This window comes from Saccopteryx bilineata, chromosome 8, assembly GCF_036850765.1.
Source record: "Saccopteryx bilineata isolate mSacBil1 chromosome 8, mSacBil1_pri_phased_curated, whole genome shotgun sequence".
Lineage (NCBI taxonomy): Eukaryota > Metazoa > Chordata > Mammalia > Chiroptera > Emballonuridae > Saccopteryx > Saccopteryx bilineata.
This window is the reverse complement of record NC_089497.1, coordinates 52,222,167-52,246,749: the sequence shown is the minus strand read 5'-3', so window position 1 is coordinate 52,246,749 and position 24,583 is coordinate 52,222,167. Positions and strand designations below refer to the sequence as shown.

The window sequence follows — 24,583 nt, the reverse complement described above, 5'->3', positions numbered from 1 at the left end:
CTTACTTTCCAAGTTACACAAGTTAGGATCTTAGAAGGCTCAGCAGTAATAGAATCTCCCTCCAGGACTGAGGGGAGTTAATGAATAGTCTTGGACTTATTAAGGGGGTGAGCAGGGATATTTGGAGATACGTATGAATGTGTGTGATAGGATATACACACGTGTTCATGATGAGTAGGATTAAGTGCTGACCAGCTTCCCTAACCATACCAAACCCAAAAAGACAAATAAAACTTATTTAGCTGACAAGGGAGACACACTTTCAAGTGAGGAAAAATGGAGAGAGGGTTCAATGAAGCTGAGAATACTGAAGGCGAAGTATTATTCTTGACTTTGGGAGGAAATGTTTGGTTTTTCTCTGTGAGAAGAATTATGTAAATGTGAATAGTGGTAATAATCATAATCCCACCAGAGCGTATTTTATGTCGCAGTGAAATACATGTCTGAGAGCTGCTCAGTGAGTTACTGTTATTTTTTACACTGTCATCCATAGAAAGAAAACTGGGACTGGCCAAATACTGCCCCCTCAAATGTCTCCACGTAGAACTGAGTATTTTACAACCTGAAGTGAAATATAAGAATGTAATTGAAATCACTTAACAGAAGTTTCAATGGTATAAATTGTTATTTTCAAACAAGAGTTATTCAACAAAATGTAACCCTTGTAATAAGAGCTGGTGCTGGACTTAACATCCCATACTACTATATACATCTATACCATCATGTACGTATGTGTGTGTATATGTATATATTTATATATGTGCTGAATACACAGAATGTTCTTTGTGGTTTGTCATTTCTCTTTTAACAAAGTGCTAAATCAGGACGGAATTTTATTTTTCATACAATTTTTAATGAGACTACATAAAACATTTAGTCACCTTTAATATCATTATTTAAGAGCCTAACAGATGAAACTGTATTTCACAGGAACAAGGAAAGGTTAAGATCAAGACACAAAGTGTGTGTTCTGAAGCCACTGGAAAGCACTTGGTCACCAGAGTAAAGATGGCCAAAGGTTATTGACCTAATTAAAAATAAGGAGTCATGTAAGAAATGGTTTTATTAGAAAAAACTGTAGTGTACACGTGGCTTATTTCTATCATTGATATATCTCTGGGCTATTTTACAATTAAAATCAGATATAAGGTTTAAACTTCTTTAGAAGTTAGTGGCATTTCTTCCAACTCTGCTTTGTAACTTAGGAAAGGTGCTATCTTCATGTGATAGACACCTTGTCTTTTTGTAATTACAATGAATCAATCAGCAGTTTAGCACTGGCACAGAACATAGAGGGAATTATTTAGGTAGTGTTTTGTGTGTAAGACATCACACTCCCGACCCCAGATTCAGGCACAAGTATGCCATTTACAGAGTTTTTAAATCCCCTATTATCACTCAAGTCCCACGTCATTATTACCTTAGTAGTAATGAAATTAATGTGATCATCTGTAACCCAACAAAACTTCTGCATGAAGTTTCTCTCTTCTCCTTTTTATCCTGTGAGGTGTGCAATTCCAAGCAAATGTGCAGAATGCAGTCTCCACTTCCAGTCTCTTTGTAAACCCCTTCAAGTCTGTGCTATTAAACTGAGACAACCACATCAAGATAGAGTCTGTCGTAAGATTCCCTGAAGCACAAAATGAGGAGGAGACTGAGCAAACACGACCCGGGAAGGCACCAGTTGAACCAAGACAACTCTGTAAGACAAAAACATGCGGTTGTAAGCATCGGCGTGCCACAAGTACAACAGTGCCTGGTGCCCGGAGGACCTGCTCTGCATTCAAAGCACTCATCCTAAATGCACCTCGGAGGCCTGAAACCGGCTTTCAATAAGCAGTGACAAGCTGGAGTCTAAGTGAAGCATGTAATATATTACAGGGCTTTCATGTGGAATGTTTTTAATCAATATTGTTAATAACTTTTCTCAATTTAATCCACCTTGACTTTGGTGGCAAAAAAAAAAATCTATTAACTTTAAAGAAAATAAAATCAATCACCTTTAAATGTTAGTTTGTTCATTATTTTTTAAGTGCCCTCTATCACCCCTCACTCTTGTCCTTGTTTAGAAATGGCTGCTGGATTAGAAAGACAAGTAAGAAAATCACCTGGGCTTTGAATAACACTTTTATATATTTTTGGATAGGAACATCTAATTCTCAGCAAAATAATCAAGTAGTAATTCATTGTAAAACAGATGAGAAAATATATTAAAAAAATAAAGTAAAACTTAAAAAAAAATAATCCTAATTCTACTCTCAGAGAAACTACTGGGAATATTTTGGCTTATTTCTGTCTAGCCTTTTTTCCCTACTAAAATAATAGTTATGTACAATGCCAATCACCAGAAAAGCTACAAGAATCAACTTCACAGGCAATTTTGTTGTGATCTGATTTAATGATATCAAGAACATGCTTCTTTAAAAAGGCTTGAACCTGAATTCAGGTCTCTCCCACAGGCCAGTCCTGGGCCTCTCGCTGTTTCCTCCAGCTCCAGGGGCCCTTCAACGAGGCACCTGTTCAGCTCTTCGACCCCGAACCGCCTTACCAGTCAATCCTGAGGCTTTGGGTGCAGAAATGAGCAGCTTCTTGGCATAAAGAGGTTGGTGGCAGTGGTGGGGGATAAATCCTGTACTTTAGTATCCATTTAGCAGATTCAATTTTAAAAAATGAAATAAAGAAGTTCCCTGGTACATTTTTTTCTTTGGGTATTGCTAGAGATTTATCTCTTCCCTTTGTACTTCTACAGAATGCTAATACTGCCCTAATCTTCAAAAATCACCCTAAAAATATTTCCACACTATTACTTTAGTTTAATACATAATTCATATGGCTAAAAGAGCAAATTATGCTCAGGAATGAAAATCTGAAAACCAATCGGTAAGAAAAGGTGCTGAAATACCTTTTTTATTTTTACTGTAATACGCTCAGAAAAGCTGCCTTCCCATGTCTCAATTTCTACATTTTAAGTCAGACATGCTATTATATAGCCTGTAATAAAGACATGTATTTCAATGATATTTTCATGCACAGCTGTTTTCTGGGCTTTACTTGGATTGAATAAAATTTAAACACTCAGAAAGGCTGTGACCTCTGGGGTCTTGTCTTTATTCTGATATTCCCTGAAATGACACATCAGGCATTTTCTGCTTTTGAATTAACCACTCACCTCTGGATTTCTAATAAAATTTTAACTGGCAAAAAAACAGTAAAAAACAAAAATAAGAAAAGCAGCAAAAACAATGACAACAGTGTACCATTTGTAGTGAGCACTTTGACTAGAAGGGTGAATTTTAAGCTGTACTTTATGGGGTGCTAGAACAAACACACGTGCAGCAATAATCAACTTGCTCTTGCTCTTCTTAAACCTGGTCAAATATCGCCAAAGCAAAACTTGGTCAAATATTGCCAAAGCAGACCTTTTATTTTAGCAGAGTTGTAAAATTATTCCTTCTACCTAGGTTGAGATGAAATCTTGAAGAATGCCTCATAATTGCTCTTTGGCGTCACGGTTGGCTGACTCATTTTTACCATGACGCCGCTCTCTGAGAAGTCCAAGTCTCCTGTCCGTAAGTTCACTTGGCTCAGGCAACTCTAAGTGTCCTTTGAAATTCTTTGCCTTTTCAGAAAGCGAAAGGTCAGAGACGAGAACCTGTACATTTTTCCACTGAAAACCATTCCCATCAACCACAATTTAGTTGCTTTAAAAAGCAGAACTTGGTTGGTTTAAAAGTTTCACCTGACTGAGCAGTAGCAAAGTCAACTGCTGTCCTTTCTGAGCCTGGTGTCATATGACGTAAGTGAGTCAACAGAGTCCTGACCCACTGACATTTTATTCTTATCCTTTAAGTCCTTTAAAGTGAGCACCGTTTTCTAACACTCCTTCCCTTTGGCTTAACTAGAGAAAACATAAATCTATACTGCGAGGCTCCACAATTTTCCAACCTGGTATTCTCGTGGCCGACTGATAGTTTAGACAGGTGCTGTGTTTTACTGAGTGAAGTGGCCTCTCCACCAATGGTGATGCTCTGTCGGGACCGAACTAACAGGATTTTGCTCATCTTCTTACCTTTCTCTCCTGGAGGCGCTATTGCACTTCCACCTCCACTTTCCCTTCAATGATGCCGTCCTTTCAGTTTCTACCACTTCCGGTACTTGTCTGGTTCCGATACCACCCTCCAGAGCCAACCTTCTATTTTTCTTTGGTGACTTAACCAGACTTATGATGATTTGGTAAAAAAGTCTCCATTCTCATTCAAGAGGAGCCAGATGACATAATGATCTCACAGTGTAACACCCTGCTCCCTTCAGTCCTCATTAATTACCCAGCAGATCTAACCCTCCAACACACTGCATTAGTTTACTCCTTAGATATAAAAGTACTTCTCACCAGTCCACATCTGTTGACCCTGCTCTGGTAACCACTAGTCAATGCCTCCCACCTCAGACAGGTCCCTGAATCTTTAGAACAACAACGTGGCCTCAAATTCCTGGCCAGCTACTTCAAAATGAAAGGACTAAGGCAAAAACAAAAACAACAACAACAACAAAACACCTTTAATGCTCTTAGCCAAAACTTGCTGCAAAGCTTCTAGAACAGGGGTTGGGAACCATTTTGGCTGAGAGAGTCATGAATGCCACATATTTTAAAATGTAATTCCGTGAGAGCCATACAATATGTTTAACACTAAATAAGTAAATGTGTGCATTTTATGTAAGACTAACACTTTTCAACTATAATAAGTCTCTGAATTCTTTTTAATAACGTTGTTATGCTGTTGCTAACCAACGATGAATAAAGTATTTCTTACCATTAATACGACTTCTGGTGCTGCATGGTTTTGCTGATGGCTTTGTAGTCTGGTTGATACGTGGTGAGGTTAAGCTTCATGCAGGTGTTGAGACTTCCATCTGTTAAACGTGATCATAGGTTGGTCTTAACGTTCTTTAGATGTGAGAAAGACTGCTCACGTGCATACGTAGAGCCAAACATTGTCAGTACAGCAATACTCACACACTGCAGTGTATAGTATGTGATGGGAAGCACATTCCAAGTTTTGACAATCAGCTGGTCCGCGGGTTGAAGTTTTTTCATTTCTCCCCACTTGTGTTTGCTCGCCAACTCTGCTTGCTGTTGTGCAAGTCTTTCCAAATCTTCATTCAGTGACTTGAACTTATTCACCCACATGTCTGAGGCCTTCAGGTCAGCAGCTTGTAGCTCAAAATCTCTGACGGAGACACCAGGGATGTAACTCAGGTCGGCGCTGTCCACTGCACACTCGTGTGGATGGGTGATGAACTTAAAAAGACGAGTGTGCTCACGGAATTCTCCAAAGTGCGCTTTGAATGACTGCAGGAGATTAGATGTGAAGCCCGCTAGCTGCTGGAGATCAAGATGTTGTGCAGGGTCACTTGCTGTGCATGCCTCTTTAAACTCTCCCAGTTTTTCAAAGTGTAGTAAATAACCTGTTTCAATGTCGGTGATGAAGAGTTCCAGCTTCTTTTCAAATGCAAACACTGCTTGTTGAAGGGATAAGACTGTATTTCCAATGCCTTGCATTTTCACATTGAGCTGGTTCAGATGTTCAGTCATGTCCACGAGATAGTAGAACTTCAGGAGCCACTCAGTGTTAGCTAACTCAGAATGCTCAATGCTTTTCACTTCAAGAAAAGTCCAGATTTCGCTCAGACAAGCTGCAAAACGGCTGAGCAGCTTTCTTCTTGACTACAACGCACATTGCTGTGCAGAAGCAGACCAGGATAATTATTCCCAACTTCATCCAGCAGTGTTTTAAACTGGCGATCATTTAAAGCTCGGGCAACAATAAAGTTGACCACCCGAATGATCAGCGACATCACCTCACCAAGCTGCTCCCCACACATCTGAGCACAAAGTGCCTCCTGATGTAGGATGCAGTGAAACTTAGGATGGGTCTCTTTTCATGTTCACAAAGAAGCGCTACGAATCCTGTTTTTCCCCACCATGCACGGAGCACCATCAGTAAGTTTATCCATCGGTAGATTTTTTTCTTTAGCGAACTCAGTGGAAGACTTGAATAAATCCTCCCCTCTTGTTGTCTCTTTTATAGGCAAAACAGTAAGACTTTCCTCACGTAGTGTGTCACTGATAGCATACCTTGCAATCACGCTGAACTGGGATAAATGGCTTATGTCTGTTGACTCATCCAAAGCGAGAGAAAAGAATGGTGCTTCATTTATGTCCTTCACTTGTGTTATCTCAATTTGATTTGCCATTATGATGGTACGATCGTGAACAGTTCTTGCCAACAGAGGCATGTCTTTTATTCGTTTGATTATCTTGTCTTTATCTGAAAAGTCATCAAAAAGTTCATTGGCAACATCAGGCATGAATGTTTTGGCATACTCCCTATCTGTGAATGGCTTTCCGTTTTTCACAATTCCTAAAGCACCAGCAAAGCTAGCTGAATTCCAGTCACCTTGTTGGGTCCAAACACGGAGTTGCTGCTGACTAGCTTGCACTCTGCACAGTAGCTCTTGACATGCTTTCTTCCTGCTGTTCCCGGCTGGATATTTCGATGCAAATGTAGTATGGCGTGTGTCGAAGTGCCGCTTTATATTTGACCTTTTCAACAATGCAATTTTATCATTGCAAATTAGACACACTGCAGAACCTGCTCTCTCCACAAAGGCGAATTCCTCTGTCCATTCCTGCTGAAAAGTATGATACTCCTCATCTTTTTTTCTTTTAGCCATCTTCTTTGTCAAAAGGGTTTCTGTAATTAGCTAGCTGCTACTTGATTAAAAGGAGGGAAGTTTACTTCCTGACTTCACAACGACCCATGTACCTTACGCATTATCCAATAAAAATTTGATGTTGTCCCGGAGGACAGCTGTGATTGGCTCCAGCCACTAGCAACCATGAACATGAGCGGTAGGAAATGGATTGTAATACATGAGAATGTTTTCTATTTTTAATGTTACTACTTTTTTTTTATTAAAGATTTGTCTGTGAGTCAGGTGCAGCCATCAAAAGAGCCACATCTGGCTCACAAGCCATAGGTTCCCAAATCCTGTTCTAGAACAACAAAAAAACCCTGAATAATCCAAACTTCAGAATAAGTGACAAACTATAAAATAGAACGCTGGAATACATTTCAGAGCACATCAAGAATGTAACAGCATTACAGCAAAGCATCACTGCGCTGTCTGAAATAAGCCTCTGAGATTCCCAAAGCAAATAGTATAGGAGGCAACTGAGTTTTACAAATATTGTACGCTTATATTAGGGAGCAAGTAACACTTTTCAAAAAATGACCAAGAAAAAAGCCAAGTCAGCAAAACTCTAAGAAACTTCAGACACTGTCCCAGGTACCCAAGGCAGAATCAAAACAGGAGACTCTGTGACCCAGGGCTCCAAATAAGCCAGTGGCATTGTTATAGGAGCCTGTGTGGCATTCGCTCTCAGTGACGGCAAAGGCCATAATCAGCAAGCAAACCACCAGTGGAGCTTTTCCTGCCAGGCGAGCCGATCTGATGTGGTTACTTTGGGGTTAGTCTGGACAGCCGTGAAAATAGTCTCTGATGGAATCTCCTGCTAGATAGCACATTGTGGGGAAATAAAACTCTAGTCAGGAAGTGTTGTACTTTTTTGAGAAGAGACTAAAAAACCACAGATCTTTATGATGATTAAAAATCTGGCCTTCCAATAGTGTAACTAATAGTTGAATTCTGATATATAGCCATATAACTTAACTTCTGGGTTAAGTTTTTCAAGTTATAAAATGACTATATTATGACATTTGAACACCGGTGCTAATGGAAGGGAATTCAGTTTATCATAAAAAATGTTGAGGGTACTAGGCTGTGGCACTAAAAGATATTATTAGGACATAATTTTACAGAGCTTTCCGATTTGTAATTTATGTACCATCACACCTCAGTTAAGCAAAGCCTGTGGACTTGCTGTACGGCTTTTGAGACGACATCAATTAAGTAAACATGACAGAATCTCCACAGTTTTCAGAGTCCCGGCGACCTTAGTCTTAGGGAGATGCGGGGTATGCTGTGAGTGTGTCCAGTAGACACGCTCACAAACATATAAACGCATTTCTTTAAGACAGAAGCCTAGATATTTAAGTTTCTTACACCAACCAGTTAATCACGTAGGAAACAAACCAAACCCCTGGCGAGTGCGGGTTCTGGCCTGGCCACGGCTCCTTCCCATGTATCTTCTCAGTAACTCCCTGCACTGTCAGGATGGGCTGAGACTGTTTCCCCCAGAAAATAACCTCACTGGATGAAAATTACTTATTCTTTAACATTTCATTTATCTCAATAATCATGGAGTTTAGGCAGAGACCTTCAATATCTACACAGATATGTAGATATGTATAAGAACATGTGCTCAGAAACCAAGCAAAAAGAGGGAAACTTTTCTTCCCTAGGTAGGTAAATCCCTGATTATATCTGTGAGACAGGAAGTAGCAGAAATGGTGTTGTTTCTTCTGTGGCCCACAGTAAAGAAACAAAAAAGCACGCCGAAGAAACAAAAATATCTGCATGTATCTGGGTCATCCTGAATTCGCAGCATGAGTGAGAACTGACTGCTAGTTCCAGCTCATTCATGCTGGACGCCAGCCTCTGAACAGACTGACAGCTGCAGCTGGACCCAGGGGAGCGGCAGAGACACTGCTGGGGAAGCGAGCTGGTCAGGAGTGCACTGCGCTCTTCCCTGGTCAGATGGTGGAGGAGGAGTCCCTGCCTTAAGCTGATCAATCAATATGTGTTATGGTCCAGAGACCACATGTAAGAAGTTTATTGGGGGATAACACTATCTGGCATCTACTGTTGTTTTTAAATACTGGGAGGGCAAAACTCCATTTCCAGCAGACAGGAAAAAACACGCTCTACTAGGCTGCAAGGACCGCTTACCAAACCTGTGTCCATGAGCTGGAAAATTGTTTCTATCACCCGAAGGGGCAACACAGCCATCTTTTATAATTTACCAGACAAAAGAGAGCCTCTTAATTGCAACTGTGACATAACTGAAGTAGATTAAAGCTGATATGTAATAATTATTAGATGATTCTCTTTAGAAAACTCATCGGAAGCAAACACCTTAGTCCAACACCTGGTGATGGCATTTGCCCTAATGGAACACGCTCCCAGGAGAACAGCCTGACTTCATTAACGTCACTCTCCTCTGTGAACTACACAGACATACAGCAAGGTAAGCAAAGTTAAAACCTACTTTGCCTACATACTGATTGATAGAAATAATTGCTTGTTGTTAATTATAATAAAAAATTAATATATCATTTGTATGCTTTTTGCTGTTAGGTGAAAGTACTATGTCAAAGTTTCCAAAATTCAGGGCAAATTCTGTTTCATGAGCTGGGAAAGTTCCAAATATTTATTTTCAGCTAAGGAGGTTAACATGTTTACTATTTCAATTATAAGCCTGTCAGAAATTAGGCTTCTTAGAGCATCACATTTTAGAACATTTTTTTTTTTTTTTTACAGAGAGAGAGTCATAGAGAGGGATAGACAGGGACAGACAGTCAGGAACGGAGAGAGATGAGAAGCATGAATCATCAGTTTTTCGTTGCAACACCTTAGTCGTTCATTGATTGCTTTCTCATATGTGCCTTGACCATGGGCCTTCAGCAGACCAAGTAACCCCTTGCTCAAGCCAGTGACCTTGGGTCCAAGCTGGTGAGCTTTGCTCAAACCAGATGAGCCCACACTCAAGCTGGCGACCTCGGGGTCTCAAACCTGGGTCTTCCGCATCCCAGTCTGACACTCTATCCACTGTGCCACCGCCTGGTGGCAGGAGCTAGAGCATTTCTTACATTAGAATCTCACAGACTCTTTCGTGAACAGATTATCCAAATTTACTGGTATTTGATGAGTAGTTAGAATAGCAACCAGGGGAAAAAAAGGTAGTAATATTAGATTAAGATGAGAAATAAAATGGGATATAAACCTAGCAGAAATAAAAGCATTATATTGAAGAATCACAAGTATAAATTCTTATTTTAATATGCAAAAAGAAAATCCTAGATAAGTATGCCCAAATTTTCTGAAATAATGGAGTCTGGATTATAGAAAAGAGAGTATTAGCAAAAACAAAAACCAAACACCTGTGCAAAGCAGAGCCCAGACAAACCCACGGGCGCTGACACCAGCCGGGCCTGCCTTCAACATGCCCAGTAGTCCCTCCGGCTGTCCCGGCAGCGTCCCCTCCCACCCTCAAAGGTTATCTGAAAGTTTTATTCTCCACTTTGTTCTAACCAATTCTTCATCATGAACTGGCTTCTAAGCAGAAGGGTGATGCTGTCCAGAATGAACGCCCTCAGTAACCTGCCCGGGAAGGGATCCGCCTCTGGGCCCCTGACGCCACCTCCTCTCCCATCTCCTCTGTCCAAGCCCAACTCCTTCACCTGGTTCAGGACCCAGGACTTCCCTCTTCTTCAGATGTGTACCCTGGGTTCTAACTTCCACCTTCTTTCTACTCTGTACCTGCACTGACCACATGCACCTACTTGAACTATGTACCCCTGACATTATATTTTATGTTAAGACAGGAGATTCTAACTATTTTTAAGAAAGCAATATACTGGTGGTTCTCAATGAGAGCCTGTATATGTATATTAGAACCACCTGGGGGCTTTATTTAAATAAGAAATTCTAGTGGGGATGAGGGTACATTAGATCAGGTTAGGATGTATTTAAAAAAACAACAACCCTGAAAGTATTTTTCTTTTATTCGCATATAAAAACACAAATAAAGTAATTTGCTTTCGTGTGAATTCTCCATATAAATTCCCTATACAGCAGTGCTACAAGCCTCTCTCATAATGTATTTGGATAGTAAACAAAAAGTCAAATTTCTTACCTGTGTGATAAAATGTGAGAAAAAATAAAAGTACTCCCATGAACATATTACTTAAAAAAGTGACAACTCCACAAGTGATTCCTTCTGGAACTGGGTAGACAGTTTCCACAAAAAGCTCAAAAAATATAGGTATACTGCTGTTCAAGAACACTCCCAGGAGGATGCAGGAGGCGTACAGCGTCACTGAAATGAAACACAAGCACTTCAGTTTCCCACCAGCAGCAGCGAGTCATACCCCCCGGATCTTTCGGGTCTCCTCTGCTACGAGGATCGACTGCAACTGCACATCTTTCCAACAGCAGCTGATAAAGTCTGACAGAGCACCACACACCTGTCAGCTCTCTGCTCAGGTGAGCAGATAGGAAAAGGTTTTGTTGCTGGATGATTACCAGTTTATTTACTATATCTTTTTGGTGGATTATTCCAAAGCACAGAAACAATTTTACCATTATAATATAATTAAAAGGTTTTTTTCCCCTTTGGTTACAAACACCTGGCAAATAGATAGACAAAATACAGCAACTTAATTCAAAATCTACACTCATTCTATCTATAATTTTAAAGAGAACTTATAAGCTAACAATAAATATAAGAAATATTGTGTTACTGAAAAGTACATATTTAAAGAGACTGGTTAATGAGAGCCCTCAAGTTTAAAATAAAAATTATTCAGTATGTAATTCCTGGAGAAACACTTAAAATAGAATTAGTCCTCAATTTTGGAACAAGCTTTGTATCAACCGTTGTTTTAAAATTTGTAACTTTTTTTTTAAGTGAGACAGATCCTGCATGTGCCCCAACTGGGGATCCACCCAGCAACCCTTGTCTGGGGCTGATGTGCAAATAAACCAAGCTATTTTTAGCACCTGAGGCGGATGTGCTAGGACCAACCTAGCTATTCGCAGCACCCATGCTTGAACTAATTGAACCACTGGCTGCAAGAAGGGAAGAGGGAGAGGGCAGAAGAGAGGGTGGGAGAAAGAAGCAGATGGTTGCTTCTCCAGTGTGCCCAGACTGGGAATGGAACCCTGGATGTCCACACACCAGGCCATTGCTCTATCCACTGAGCCACCAGCCAGGGCCAAATTGTTTTTTTTTAAAGATTTTATCTATTGATTTTAGAGAGAGAGAAGAGAGAGAAGGGTGAGGAGCAGAAAACATCAACTCATAGTAGTTGCTTCTCATATGAGCCTTGATGAGGCAAGCTCAGGGTTTCAAACCTGCAACCTCAGCATTCCAGGTCACTGCATTATCCACTGTGCCATGATGGGTCAGGCTAAAATTTGTAACATTTTTGGAACACAGAAAAATGTTTTCATCCAGAAACACCTAATTAATAGTAGTCAGAATCCCAAATTAGCCAATAAAAAGCCTCTTATCCCTTCATTATTCTGAAATCTTTGAATAAGGGTATTATTCTTTTTTAGAAAAAAGTTTAGAGAAATGCACTCTACTCCAAATAATTCTATCATTTGCTATTGTCTGCATACAAACCTTCATAAATTTTAATTTGAAGGTGAAAACAGAACCAATGACAAAAAATGATATACTATTCAGAAATCTAAAACACATTTCCTATAGACTAGTCAGTATATCATACCCACTAGTGATAACAAGAATTTATTGTAAGCTTCAAGTTACCAGGAAAATATTCTTAATAGAAATATTTGTTAAGGAAAAAATTTCTACACAGGAACAATAGAAAGTGAGGGAGTTATCCTAAATCTGTTATGTATTTATAGAACATATCAAATTATGAGAATTTATCATAGCTGATTATAATAATTAATAGTCCATGACATTGTTGAAGGAGTAAAAAAATAATATCTACTGTTTTCTAATATAATTTCTCCAATAACCTTCCTCTTCCAATTATACTGGGCTTTCAGGGTTGTAAAATATTTGATACATTCTAACAACATAAATAGCTGGTGATTATTGACTTTCTTTGCACAGATGACACATGAAACTAGAGAACAAAGGGATGACAATGATGGCTAAAGCAGTGACCAAACTGTCCACCAAATGAAAGGGGAAGCAGCTGAAAATTATAGTAAATACCATTCAAATCATAAAGTAATTGTCAGGAGATTCTTAGAAACAAAACCTAACACCTCATACTCACTGTATATTTGCTATACATAGGTCACGTAAAAAACAATCAACATATTCTACTTAACATATGATTTATTAGTGGCCCATTAGGAATCTAGGGAGGGAATATCACTGGTCACTTTTAGATATTCTATCTACAAGACACTTTATAATAATCTGTCGGTCAGTCAGGAGTAATCAGAGTAGAGATGGTTATTGACCCAAACAGAGACGAGCCTAGGAGCTTAAAAATAAGACAGCACTGAAATAAATTGCAGAAAAAAGCAAACCCTGAAGGACCAGAAAGTGCTACTTCTAAGTAAGAATTCACAAGCCAGTGATAGCTTACCACTTTTTAGAAAATATGTTTGGAAATAATCCTTTTGACATTTATATTTCCTTCAAAAAATTATACCCTTGCATGTAATTTGTAGTCAGGCATCTGTATATAATAGAACAATTTCATGTTGTAAAAGAAAGAATGAAAATGTAATGACGAGGACATACTGAAAATGGACCATCTATTGATATGAAGTCTTGAAAAGAGAGACTTGATTTTATTGACTTTTTTCAGTCACGACAGGAAAGACAGAGAGAGCAAGACAGCGAGAGAGAGAGAGCCATGGGAGGTCTCAGATAAGGAGAGCCAGGTGAAGCAGGGCTGTCTGAAACACCCCCTGCCCATGCAACTCCTGCAGTTTCATGTCACGCTCAATTCAAATCCTCTGGTTTTTGTTTCCTAGGTATCTATTATAAATCTGGGAAGGGAAGAGGAAATTTTTGTCAATGGAAAGATAAAATTTCAATTGTGATTAAACTTTGTTGATGGAACTGTAAATAATTCATCTTCTGATGGGTAACTGAAAATGTCTGTCAAAATAAATAATGCACACTGTTTGACCCAGCAATTTCAGATCTAGGAACTTATCCTACATCTAGGCTGTACAAGTATATGAAGCAGACTCACTGCAACATTGTTTGTAGTATGAAAATACTAAAACCAAGCTAGATGTCAACCAATAGGAGGTTGGTTGTTGAAAAATTTATCAAACACTCCAAACAAGGGTACATTATGCAGCCAATAAAAACTAACTCTGTATGCATTGATATTAAGGACATCAAAGATACAATAATAAAAAAAGGTGCAGAAGTGTTACATTTTTTAAAAGGATACACATACACTTGTAAATGTATAACATTTCTCTGGGCAAATACCCAAGAAACTGACATTGAGGGTTGCCTCTTGAAAGGGAAATTGGGTAGCCACAGGAGAGGGGACGTTTTTTATTGTACACCTTTTACCTACTATTTGAATTTGACTTTTTAAATTATGTGTATATTTCAATTGTTTAACAAAATAAAAAAAGAAATTTCACTGGTAATAAGATAGTGAATTGGTAGCTGATACAACTCCACTCCAGCAAGTTAGTTAGCTCACTGACTCCTCAGTGATGTCTACCCCTGGGAGCCACACAATCCCGTCTTGGTGCAGGATCTTCAACATAAACATTCCCACTTCATTTACTGGAATTAGGAAAAAAGTGGATGAATGACATAGCTTCAGAAGCGAGTAATCAAAAAGCAAGTATTTCCATTCAATTTCTCTTATTCTTGATGTTTGCTTCTTGTATTACTATAAAAATGATGAGCAAAAGCTTGTTTTACACTCAGTGGATATGCTAAAAATCACCTCTTATTGTAGAAGCTAAAAAAATCAAAGTCATTTGCACAGGAAAGGATTAAATTAAGATCTTCATAATCAGAATGGGGGAAAGGTGGCTGTCTCAGGACTGATTAATATATTCCTCCCCAGTGTTCTGGGGCATGCCTCATGTAGAAGCTGATTATTAAAAGAGTCTGAACTTGACTTCCATTTGAGTTTTCAGTTTAGATCAGGAGTAGTCAACCTTTTTATACCTACCGCCCACTTTTGTATCTCTGTTAGTAGTAAAATTTTCTAACTGCCCACCGGTTCTACAGTAATAGTGATTTATAAAGTAGGGAAGTAACTTTACTTTATAAAATTTATAAAGCAGAGTTACAGCAAGTTAAAGCATATAATAATAATTACTTACCAAGTACTTTCTGTCAGATTTTCGCTAAGTTTGGCAGAATAAATCTTTATAAACAACTTACTATAGTTAAATCTATCTTTTTATTTATACTTTGGTTGCTCCGCTACTGCCCATCATGAAAGCTGGAACGCCCACTAGTGGGCGGTAGGGACCAGGTGACTACCACTGGTTTAGAGTCTGATACAGTGTCTTTATACACTGGTTTGGCAGATCTAGTGGGTAAACGTCATCTATTAAAAGTCAGGCAGACAAGATAATTTCCTGCTCATCAGAAAGGTTTCAGAATACATGATCATTAATTGTTTCCATGACTTTCTATACTTTAGTACTGATACTAAGATAACAAACTGCCTTTCAATTAAAAAGTCAGGGTAATTTAGCAGAACAAACACAATGCTGATGTGGAGTTCTTTCAAAGAAGCTAATAAAACTCACAGGCTCCTAAATTTAAATTGCAAAAAAACAAAGTCCTGTGTAGCACAAAATACAGTTACAATGGATTTGTTTCAAGAATATGAATTGGATCATATCCTGAAAGTACTGGTACCCCAACCCTACTCCCAAGGATGAACCAAATCACTAAACTTTAGGGAAATAAAACTATGTATAAATACATTCTTATTAACCAAAACACTCAAACCTTGGATGAGTACTGGTTATCAAACAAATCACATCTGTGGACAGAGCATTGACCTGGGACACTGAAGGCCCCAGTTCGAAACCCTGAGGCCACTGGCTTGAGCATGGACTTGTCAGCTTGAGTGCAGGGCCACTGGTTTGACTGCAGGGCTGCTGGTTTGAATGCGTTATTATTGACATGATCTTAAGATCACTCACTGGCTTGAGCCTAAAGGTCTCTGGCTTAAGCAAGGTGTCACTAGCTTGGCTTGAGCCCCCCAGTCAAGGCACATATGAGAAGCAATCGATGAACAACCAAAGTGAAGCAACTATAAGATGAAACTTCTCATCTCTCTCTTCCTTTTCTATCTCCCTTCCTCTCTCTCTTTCTAAAATCAATTTAAAAAAATCACAAAATTTCAGATAAGAACTATTTTCACTCAACATTTAATGAGATTCTCAAGATATCATCAATAACAAGAACAATTTCAAATCTTGGATTCATATAATTTTTAAAACATTTTTTGAAAATGCTTTTAGATATATTATCACATTTGATCATCCTATCAATCCTTTGAGGCAGGTAAAGTATTTTACAGATGAACTGACCCAAGTTCTGAAGGTCAAAACGACCTACTGTATTTAGAAACAAGGTGAGTCAGCTGAGCTAATGCTACTGTAATGAAGGCCTGCAGAATCTAGCATGTTTTCCACCAAGCCACTGTGTCAGGCTGGAAAAACAAACAAACAAACAAACAAACAAACAAACAAACAAACAAGGCTTGGTAACTCCTTTTATTCGACGGTATTGACACAACAGGCATGCTTCCCAAATCTGTTTGCAGGACAAAGCCGGAAGTGACTGCACACGAGAGAGATGACAGAGGCAAAAATAGAGCACCGAAAGCTTACACAGAAAGAGATGAGCTTTAATCACGATCCACGTAGAATAGGTCCAAAAATTATTGCTTAGGTGCATAATAGGGAAAACTTTAGGTTAAAATTTTTTTCAAATCCATTTATCAGGAACCTATTATATGTAATCACCTACGCTAGAACAATAAATAGGACATCCTCTCTTCAAATCACTCCTAGTCTAAAAGAACATGATAGATGCCTATTGGCTCAGCAGCCATTTATGTGCACAAGAAGTGTTCAGAAGATAATTACACTCCATTCTCTAGGAAAAGCTATGTTTAATCATGAGAAACCTCCCAATCTAATCACGAGAGCCTCCCAATATTAGATGCCGAGTGCAGCAGGAAGTGTGCTAAATTCTAGTACTACACTGTGAGAAGGACAATGACAAGTCATGGTAGGTTTGAAGAGAGTGACTGTGCTGGTCAGTGGTGAGGAACCTGCATCTGAGGAGAATCCGCTGTAAGAACTGAGGGATATTTAGATTTAAAGGCCAAAGCCAGACATGATAAATATCTTCAAATGTTTAGAGGGCCATTGATGGAAGAGCAAGGGAGTGACTGTTCTGTGGAAGCTGGGTTGTTGCAAATCAGTTATCTCAATAGGAGGAGGAATTGCCCAGGACCCAGAGCTGAGTAACAACAGAATTGGAATTTCCTTTTTCTGGAGGTATTCAAATTGCAGTCAGATGAAGATATATCTGGATTGCAATGGAAGTGATACATTGATACATTTATGTAATGATGTTATATCAGATGATGATCAAGGTTCACTTAGGTCTATCAATAACAAAATTAAATAGATGTAGATAGAACTTAACTAGAATTTTTTTTTAAAATGAGAGGAGGGGAGATAGTGAGACAGACTTCCGCACGTGCCCCAACTGGGATCCTCTCAGCAACCCCCATATGGGGCCGATGCTTGAATCAACCAAGCCATCCTCAGCGTCCAGAGCCAACACTCAACCAGTCAAGCCACTGGCTGTGGGAGGGGAATAGAGAGAGAAGGGGGAGAGGGAGGGAGACAGAAGCAGATGGTTGCTTCTCCTGTGTGCCCTGACTGGGGGACGAACCGGGTACATTTGTATACCAGGCTGACGCTCTATCCACTGAGCAAACCAGCTAGGGCCTTAACTAGTATATTAAAATAAAAAATCTTATCGGAGCTTCTAGGTAGATAATAATAATAAGAATTTGTTTATAGTTTTATTAAGAAGCATTCTAAATAAGAAATAAGGATTATAAAATAATAAATATGTATTATGAATTATTTTAAGGGTTAGAATCAAGAAATTTCCCTAAAGAGTAGGTTTATAACATAAATACACTTTATTGAATAAACTTTTATTTTTATGCATATTGACTGAACTTTTATATTATGATCAAGTTAGGAAAGTTAACTGGAAATTATTAGATTAGACCTTTATTAAAAATATTTCTACAACCTTCACTTGATAATGCAATGAAAACACTCCTTTTGGAAATAAAGACACACCTATAAAGAGGAAGAAGAGTAAACATCTACATTGTTAACTACATATTTTCACAGATTTTGAGTGTGAAAGATAGAACACATATGTATATGCGTACACATGTACCTGCAGCACACATTTCTGTATCACTGAGCTGTGCCTCTCTTCGCAGCCTCACATTTTCTTCCTAAAAACAACTGCTGTGGCCTTCATGGTCTACCACTAGGTAAAATATGCAGTGCATGAAACTGGTTCCAAAAGAAGATGGGCATATTTTGCTGCAATATTCATTAATGAAGATGATTTTCTTTCTTTGTGTTATTAATCTACTGTGTCCCTTGTTTAGCCTTTTTGTTGACACAGTTTAGTCCTATAAAAGTTGACAGTTACGTTTAGAGTCTCTAACGCAGGGGTAGTCAACCTTTTTCTACCTACCACCCACTTTTGTATCTGTTAGTAGTAAAATTTCCTAACCGCCCACTGGTTCCACAGTAATGGTGATTTATAAAGTAGGGAAGTAATTTTACTTTATAAAATTTTTAAAGCAGAGTTACAGCAAGTTAAAGCATATAATAATAATTACTTACCAAATACTTTATGTTGGATTTTCGCTAAGTTTGGCAGAATAAATCTTTATAAAACAACTTACTATAGTTAAATCTATCTTTTTATTTATACTTTGGTTGCTCCACTACCACCCACCATGAAAGCTGGAATGCCCACTAGTGGGCGGTAGGGACCAGGTTGACTACCACTACTCTAACAGCTAGAAGACAAAGTATATCATTATCTTGCAGGGATGAGGCACAAAATAATCCTTTGTAATAACTGGGCCCAGAGTAGAGACTGGCTGTGAAATCAGGTATCACAGATATAGGTTTAATCAGTAACTTTCAATCTCCCAAAGAATTACTTATGGTTCTGAAGAAGGCAATGTACTATTAAATCATGAACACTGGCTGATCACCTGGGCAAGTCCTATATCTTTAAAAAAATACATATTCTGCTTGAAGACTTATTTTTTCTTGAAAACTCCCATGGATAAACAATCTGATGGTCTTCCTCAATAGGCTCTTTGAGCATTTCATGATTCTTACATTTAAGATTTTTCACAAATCCATTTTCTTCTTTTAATCTATGTTCTATTTTTACATTCTTTTAAAAGATATATTTTTAAATTTTATTTATTGATTTAAGAGGTTGAGAGAGAGAGATGGGAAAAGAAAAACATCAATTTGTTGTTCCACTTATGCTTTCACTGGTTCATTCTTATATGTGCCCTGACCGGAGATTGAATCCACAAATTTGGGATAGGGGGATGATACTCTGACCAACTGAGCTACCTGGCCAGGGCACATAGTTAATTTTTCAATATTCTATTTCAGTATTATTTTATTCATTCTTGATCGGACAGTCATGAACATGAGTAACACTCACTTTTAGCCTATAAAATTGAAAACAATAATTAAGTCATTTCTGGCTTTCTTTCCTTAAACCTTAATATCCCTAATTTCCTTAATAATATGCATTTGTTTAATTATGTTCATTATTCTTTTCTAAATTATCTTATTCACTGCCCATTTTTTGGCAAGTGTTTTTGCTTCTTTGTATGCTAATTAAAATGAAACATAATTATCTTAATAAATGCAAAATACAGGAAAATACATTAAGAGGATTACTCTTTATCCTATATACAGTGTGTCTGTAAAGTCATGGTGCACTTTTGACTGGTCACAGGAAAGCAACAAAAGACGATAGAAATGTGAAATCTGCACCAAATCAAAGGAAAACCCTCCCAGTTTCTGTAGGATGATGTGGCAGCATGTGCGCATGCGCAGATGATGATGTAACACCGTGTATACAGCGGAGCAGCCCACGGCCATGCCAGTCGAAGATGTGGATGGTACAGAGGAAAGTTCAGTGTGTTCTGTTGCTCGCTAAATTCAAATCCATGACCAAAGTGCAATGTGAATATTGCCGCGTTTATAACGAAGTGCCACCCCATAGGAATAACATTACTTGGTGGGATAAGCAGTTGAAGGAAACTGGCAGTTTGGTGGAGAAACCCCGTTCTGGTAGGCCATCAGTCAGAGACGAGTCTGTAGAGCTAGCTACCTAAGGAGCCCTAAAAAATCTGTGCGTGAGCCCACATTGAACTTCACTGAATAGGTATGAAACTGAGAGAGTTTTCTTTTTATTTGGTGCAGATTTCACATTTCTATAGTCTTTTGTTGTTTTCCTGTGACCGGTCAAAAGTGCACCATGACTTTATGGACACACTGTATATCATATGCCTTACAGTACAACCAAATATGTTTTCTTTCTTCAAATATCACTTGAAGTCAGCCTCACTCTCAAGGGGCTTGTGTCTAGCTAGCTAATCATCTCCCCCGACTCCCCACTCACTATCTGTTTCTAACATCACCATTACGCCATCTAAGTAACTTGAATTAGATGAAGAACCTCTCCCAAGGCAACTTCTGTTAAGCACTTAAATTATATTATTTCAGCAAACTCAACACCAAAGTGCTAACATTTTTCAAAATGCCATTTTCAGAGTATTCATCTGTTCTGTGAAAAATGACTGTGTGAGTTGTGGCTAACAGAGCTAGACATCAAGTTCTCAGAATAAGGTGAGTAATGTATTTCCATCATTTTGTTCATGGCATAAGCTTCAAGATTTTGAAACTTGCATTATCTAGTCATGAGTTTATTTATTTGCCTACTGTAGATACTTCAATTAATAAAGACATAATGCAATTTTAAATATTAAGTTTCCCTAAGAAAATAAAAGCATAGTGCTGATAGCCTCCAAGAAGATGCATATAAGCAAGTACATATATCAGAGCAGTAGGCTTTACACAGAATGAAATGACCCAGTGTTTTTCTGTATGGCACAACATGTTAAGAGCAGTAGATCACACAGATTGCTATAGAAGGTTTTAGTAATAGTAGCACTCATAAAACATGGGTTGAACAAAATTAACTAGTTTTTAATTATGTCAACAGTTATAAGTAATGCAAATATTTTCAAATGCTTTCCAGTAGATTCTTTTGATATACAGAAAGCAGGAACAGAAATACTAAGTTTTCTAGAAATGGAGAATAAGATTAGATATTTTCCTGATTAAATAAAGAATGACTCTGCTAAAAAAAAAAATAAAAAAATAAAGAAAAAGATTTCAAAAAAAGAAACGTGAATTTGCCATTACTGACTTTAAATAGTCTAAAGGTCTATCTTTGTCTATAATTAGATTTTATAGTAAGTTGTCTTTCATGAAACCTCTTTTTCTTAAAAGGAATTAGGTCAGATTTTTACAAAAGCAGTAAGGATGTCTGTGACAGATTTATTCAAGTGCTCCATTGTTCCATTAAAATGTGCCCTTTTGCCTTCTGACAGCTAGTGCTGAGCTATTACTTGCAGTAAGTCATATCTACTGAAATTCAAAATGGAGATAATATACATTGCGTTCATTCATTCATTCATTCATTCATCCATTCCTCAGGGCTTGCAGACAGTACTGTGGTGGGAGTTGAGGACAGTATTTAGATGGCACAAGTCCATGCTCCAGATTTGCAGAGTGGTAGAGGAGATGAAACATATAGTCAAGTAATATTAAGTGATATTAGGAAGGAGAAAAAATATATACTATACTTAAAGGAAGAAATGTGAACATATCTAGTTATTTAGAAAATATAAATATACAAAAATATTAAAAATGCATCTTTCAGGGCTATGTAAGTGACATTCAAAAACTGACTTGCAATTGAAACAAACAGTAGGTTTTATAAACTCACTAGTTAGGACAGCCACATCAAACTCAACCTTTCAATTATGGTCTTGATTTAATTTAGAATTCTGCTTTCCTTTCTGTCTCATATAATCATTTTCAAGGACAGTTTGAGGAAACAGGCTTCACCAGGGTCAATGACATCAATTTTCCTTTAAGATTTAAAAAGATACATTGTTTTCAAATACATACATTTTTTTCTGATTATAAAAGTACACTTTTTCATTATACAAATCCCAGACAGAAAAAGGAGGTAAAAAATTAAATTCATTCCTAGTGTCTCTATAATATTTAGTTAAATTATGTTAATTATAAAATAGATAAAATTTAATGAATGTACTATCTTATGAATATTCCACACTTAGTTTGAGGGAAATCTGTTAGGTTCTCATGACTATGTTCCTGTAAAACCTAACAGATGCATGCTTGACACACAGTGTCACACAAAAGGTCTGAGTGCAATGCCATGAATGAGAAAAGCTGTAAACGTAAACTGTTCCACCAGAATGTGGTACAATGTCTAAATTACATCAGAATAAAATAAAAGTCTGGCCCAAAATACTTGCCCAAATTGCTCAAAACCCTAAAGTAGGACTGTTAGTTTATAAAAAGTACACAGTATCTAAAAATTATTACTCTGGACAACTAGACTTTATAGGCAAAGCAATAAACATTACAGAGAAGGATTCCCAGCAGGATGGTATAGAGCAGAGGGTTCCAAACCTTTCTTAGCCCCCTCAGGAATTTTCTCATGGTGCTCTAAGGCCAAAAGAAATAGCTAACAATTATGTTAATTACATAGTTAGATCCAGATAATTAAAAAAAAGTATATATATATGTCCTAACAGTTTAGTAGCTATATAAAAATTAATATCCATATATTGAAAGAAATATGTTGTTATTTCATTCTTAAATATCCAGTTACTTATTAATGGGATGTATGTATCTGGTGAGCACGATACAACTTCTCAAGTCTTGGAATCAAACTGACACCACTGTTCTCATCTCCTGTTCCACAGTGATTTTTGTGTGGTATTTGCTTTTTATAACAGCAACTGCAGAAAACCTAACTTTGCCAAGATAGGACATCATCAAAGAGAACGTAGCAGGATCTCATGCTGAAAGCAGGAACTCCCTGGAACCAGAGGCTTACACAGTGTCTGGCAGATGAGGCATATCCGTTTCCTTTGGAAATTTAAAATAACCTATGTTGCACTTGTGAGTCTGCTGTGGCACTGCAGGGCAGCTGGCTTGGCACAGTTTGGTAATCATGGCTATAGGACAACCTTATCCCATTGCCCTATGGTTACCATGAATGTAGTAGGAACTCCCAAATAAATGGGTCTTGGAACAATCTGACGTCTCTGATATGTAAACTGCCTTTTATTACTGAGTGCAGAAGTCCAAGTGGGATACATAGTACTCCTTACTTATCCATAGACAAAAGAAACCCTTCTCTCATGGAGTCCCATGGAACATACACGCCACTGGGCAATAGGTGACTACAGAGCCACTTTCAGACTGTTGACTCCCACCCATACAAGTGCTTGTTATAACAAATAATCTGGCCCTGGCCGGTTGGCTCAGTGGTGGAGCATCAGCCTGGCGTGCAGGAGGAGTCCCAGGTTCGATTCCCGGCCAGGGCACACAGGAGAAGCGCCCATTGCTTCTCCACCCCTCCCCTTCTCCTTCCTCTCTGTCTCTCTCTTCCCCTCCTGCAGCGAGGCTCCATTGGAGCAAAGTTGGCCCGGGCGCTGGGGATGGCTCTATGGCCTCTGCCTCAGGCGCTGGAATGGCTCTGGTTGCCACAGAGCAATGCCCCAGATGGGCAGAGCATTGCCCCCTGGTGGGCATGCCGGGTGTATCCCAGTCGGGCACATGTGGGAGTCTGTCTGACTGCCTCCCCATTTCCAACTTCAGAAAAATACAAAAAAAAAAAAAACCCCAACCCCCCCCCCCCCCCAAACAATCCTACAATCAGCCTCTCACTCTCTCTCCCCTCCCGTATCCATGGCTTGATTTGTTTGAGAGAATTGGTCTTGGGCAATGAGGATGGCTCCATGGCCTCTGCCTCAGGCACTAAGAAAAAAAAGTGGCTTCGTTTCAGAGCAATGGAGCAACAGCTCCAGATGGGCAGAGCATCACCACCTAGCTTGCCGGTGGACCCTGGTCAGGGCGCATGCGGGAATCTGTCTCTCTGCCTTCCCTCCTCTCACTAATAAATAAATAAATAAATAAATTAATTAATTAACGTTATTTTAAGTCACTACCTTTGTGGCAACTTGTTATAGCAGCCAAAGAAGACTAATATAGACCTCCAAATGATACTTAATAACAACAATAAAAATAACAACTATAAATATTTATGGTCAATTGGATGAGCTAAGTAACCTGCCTCTAATATACTTCCAATAGGGATTTCCAGAAAGTTTTGTTTTGCATTGATGATGTAATGACTAAATATAAAATAAATTTATAGTTGCTGGTTCAAAAAATTTTATTGGCAGGTACTACAAACATCATAACTTTTTGCCTTTGTTCATTTTTCTTACTGTTGCACAATAATGTAATGGCTATAAAGAAGATAAAAATCTTTGTACTGTGCTCTGAGATGAATTTTAAAAGCATATAAGCTTAGGTTAAAGATCATACTTCTTTTTCACATGTAAAATACCAATGAAAATATTTTTAGTTATTTATTGGGCTTTTTTAGATGGGATCATGGTTTGATGGCTGG

At 38.3% G+C, this 24,583-nt stretch overlaps 1 protein-coding gene and 1 long non-coding RNA gene across 2 annotated transcripts in view; one reads left to right on the top strand and one right to left on the bottom strand.

Annotated features, from left to right (window-relative positions):
• Positions 1 to 865: 865 nt before the first annotated feature.
• The window catches only part of SLC49A4 (solute carrier family 49 member 4), an 84,168-nt gene continuing 60,450 nt past the window's right edge, over positions 866 to 24,583 (bottom strand). The window contains exons 8-9 of the mRNA XM_066241386.1: positions 10,880 to 11,062; positions 866 to 1,700 (exon numbers count right to left, since the gene is read on the bottom strand). Coding sequence (XP_066097483.1) covers positions 1,585 to 1,700; positions 10,880 to 11,062 — 299 coding nt within the window. The 3' untranslated portion in view covers positions 866 to 1,584. The remainder of the gene's footprint in view (positions 1,701 to 10,879; positions 11,063 to 24,583) is intronic.
• Positions 9,045 to 23,146, top strand: LOC136312001 (uncharacterized). Its single transcript, XR_010726862.1, has 3 exons — positions 9,045 to 9,211; positions 20,613 to 20,688; positions 22,866 to 23,146. It is a non-coding gene; the product is annotated as an uncharacterized lncRNA (long non-coding RNA).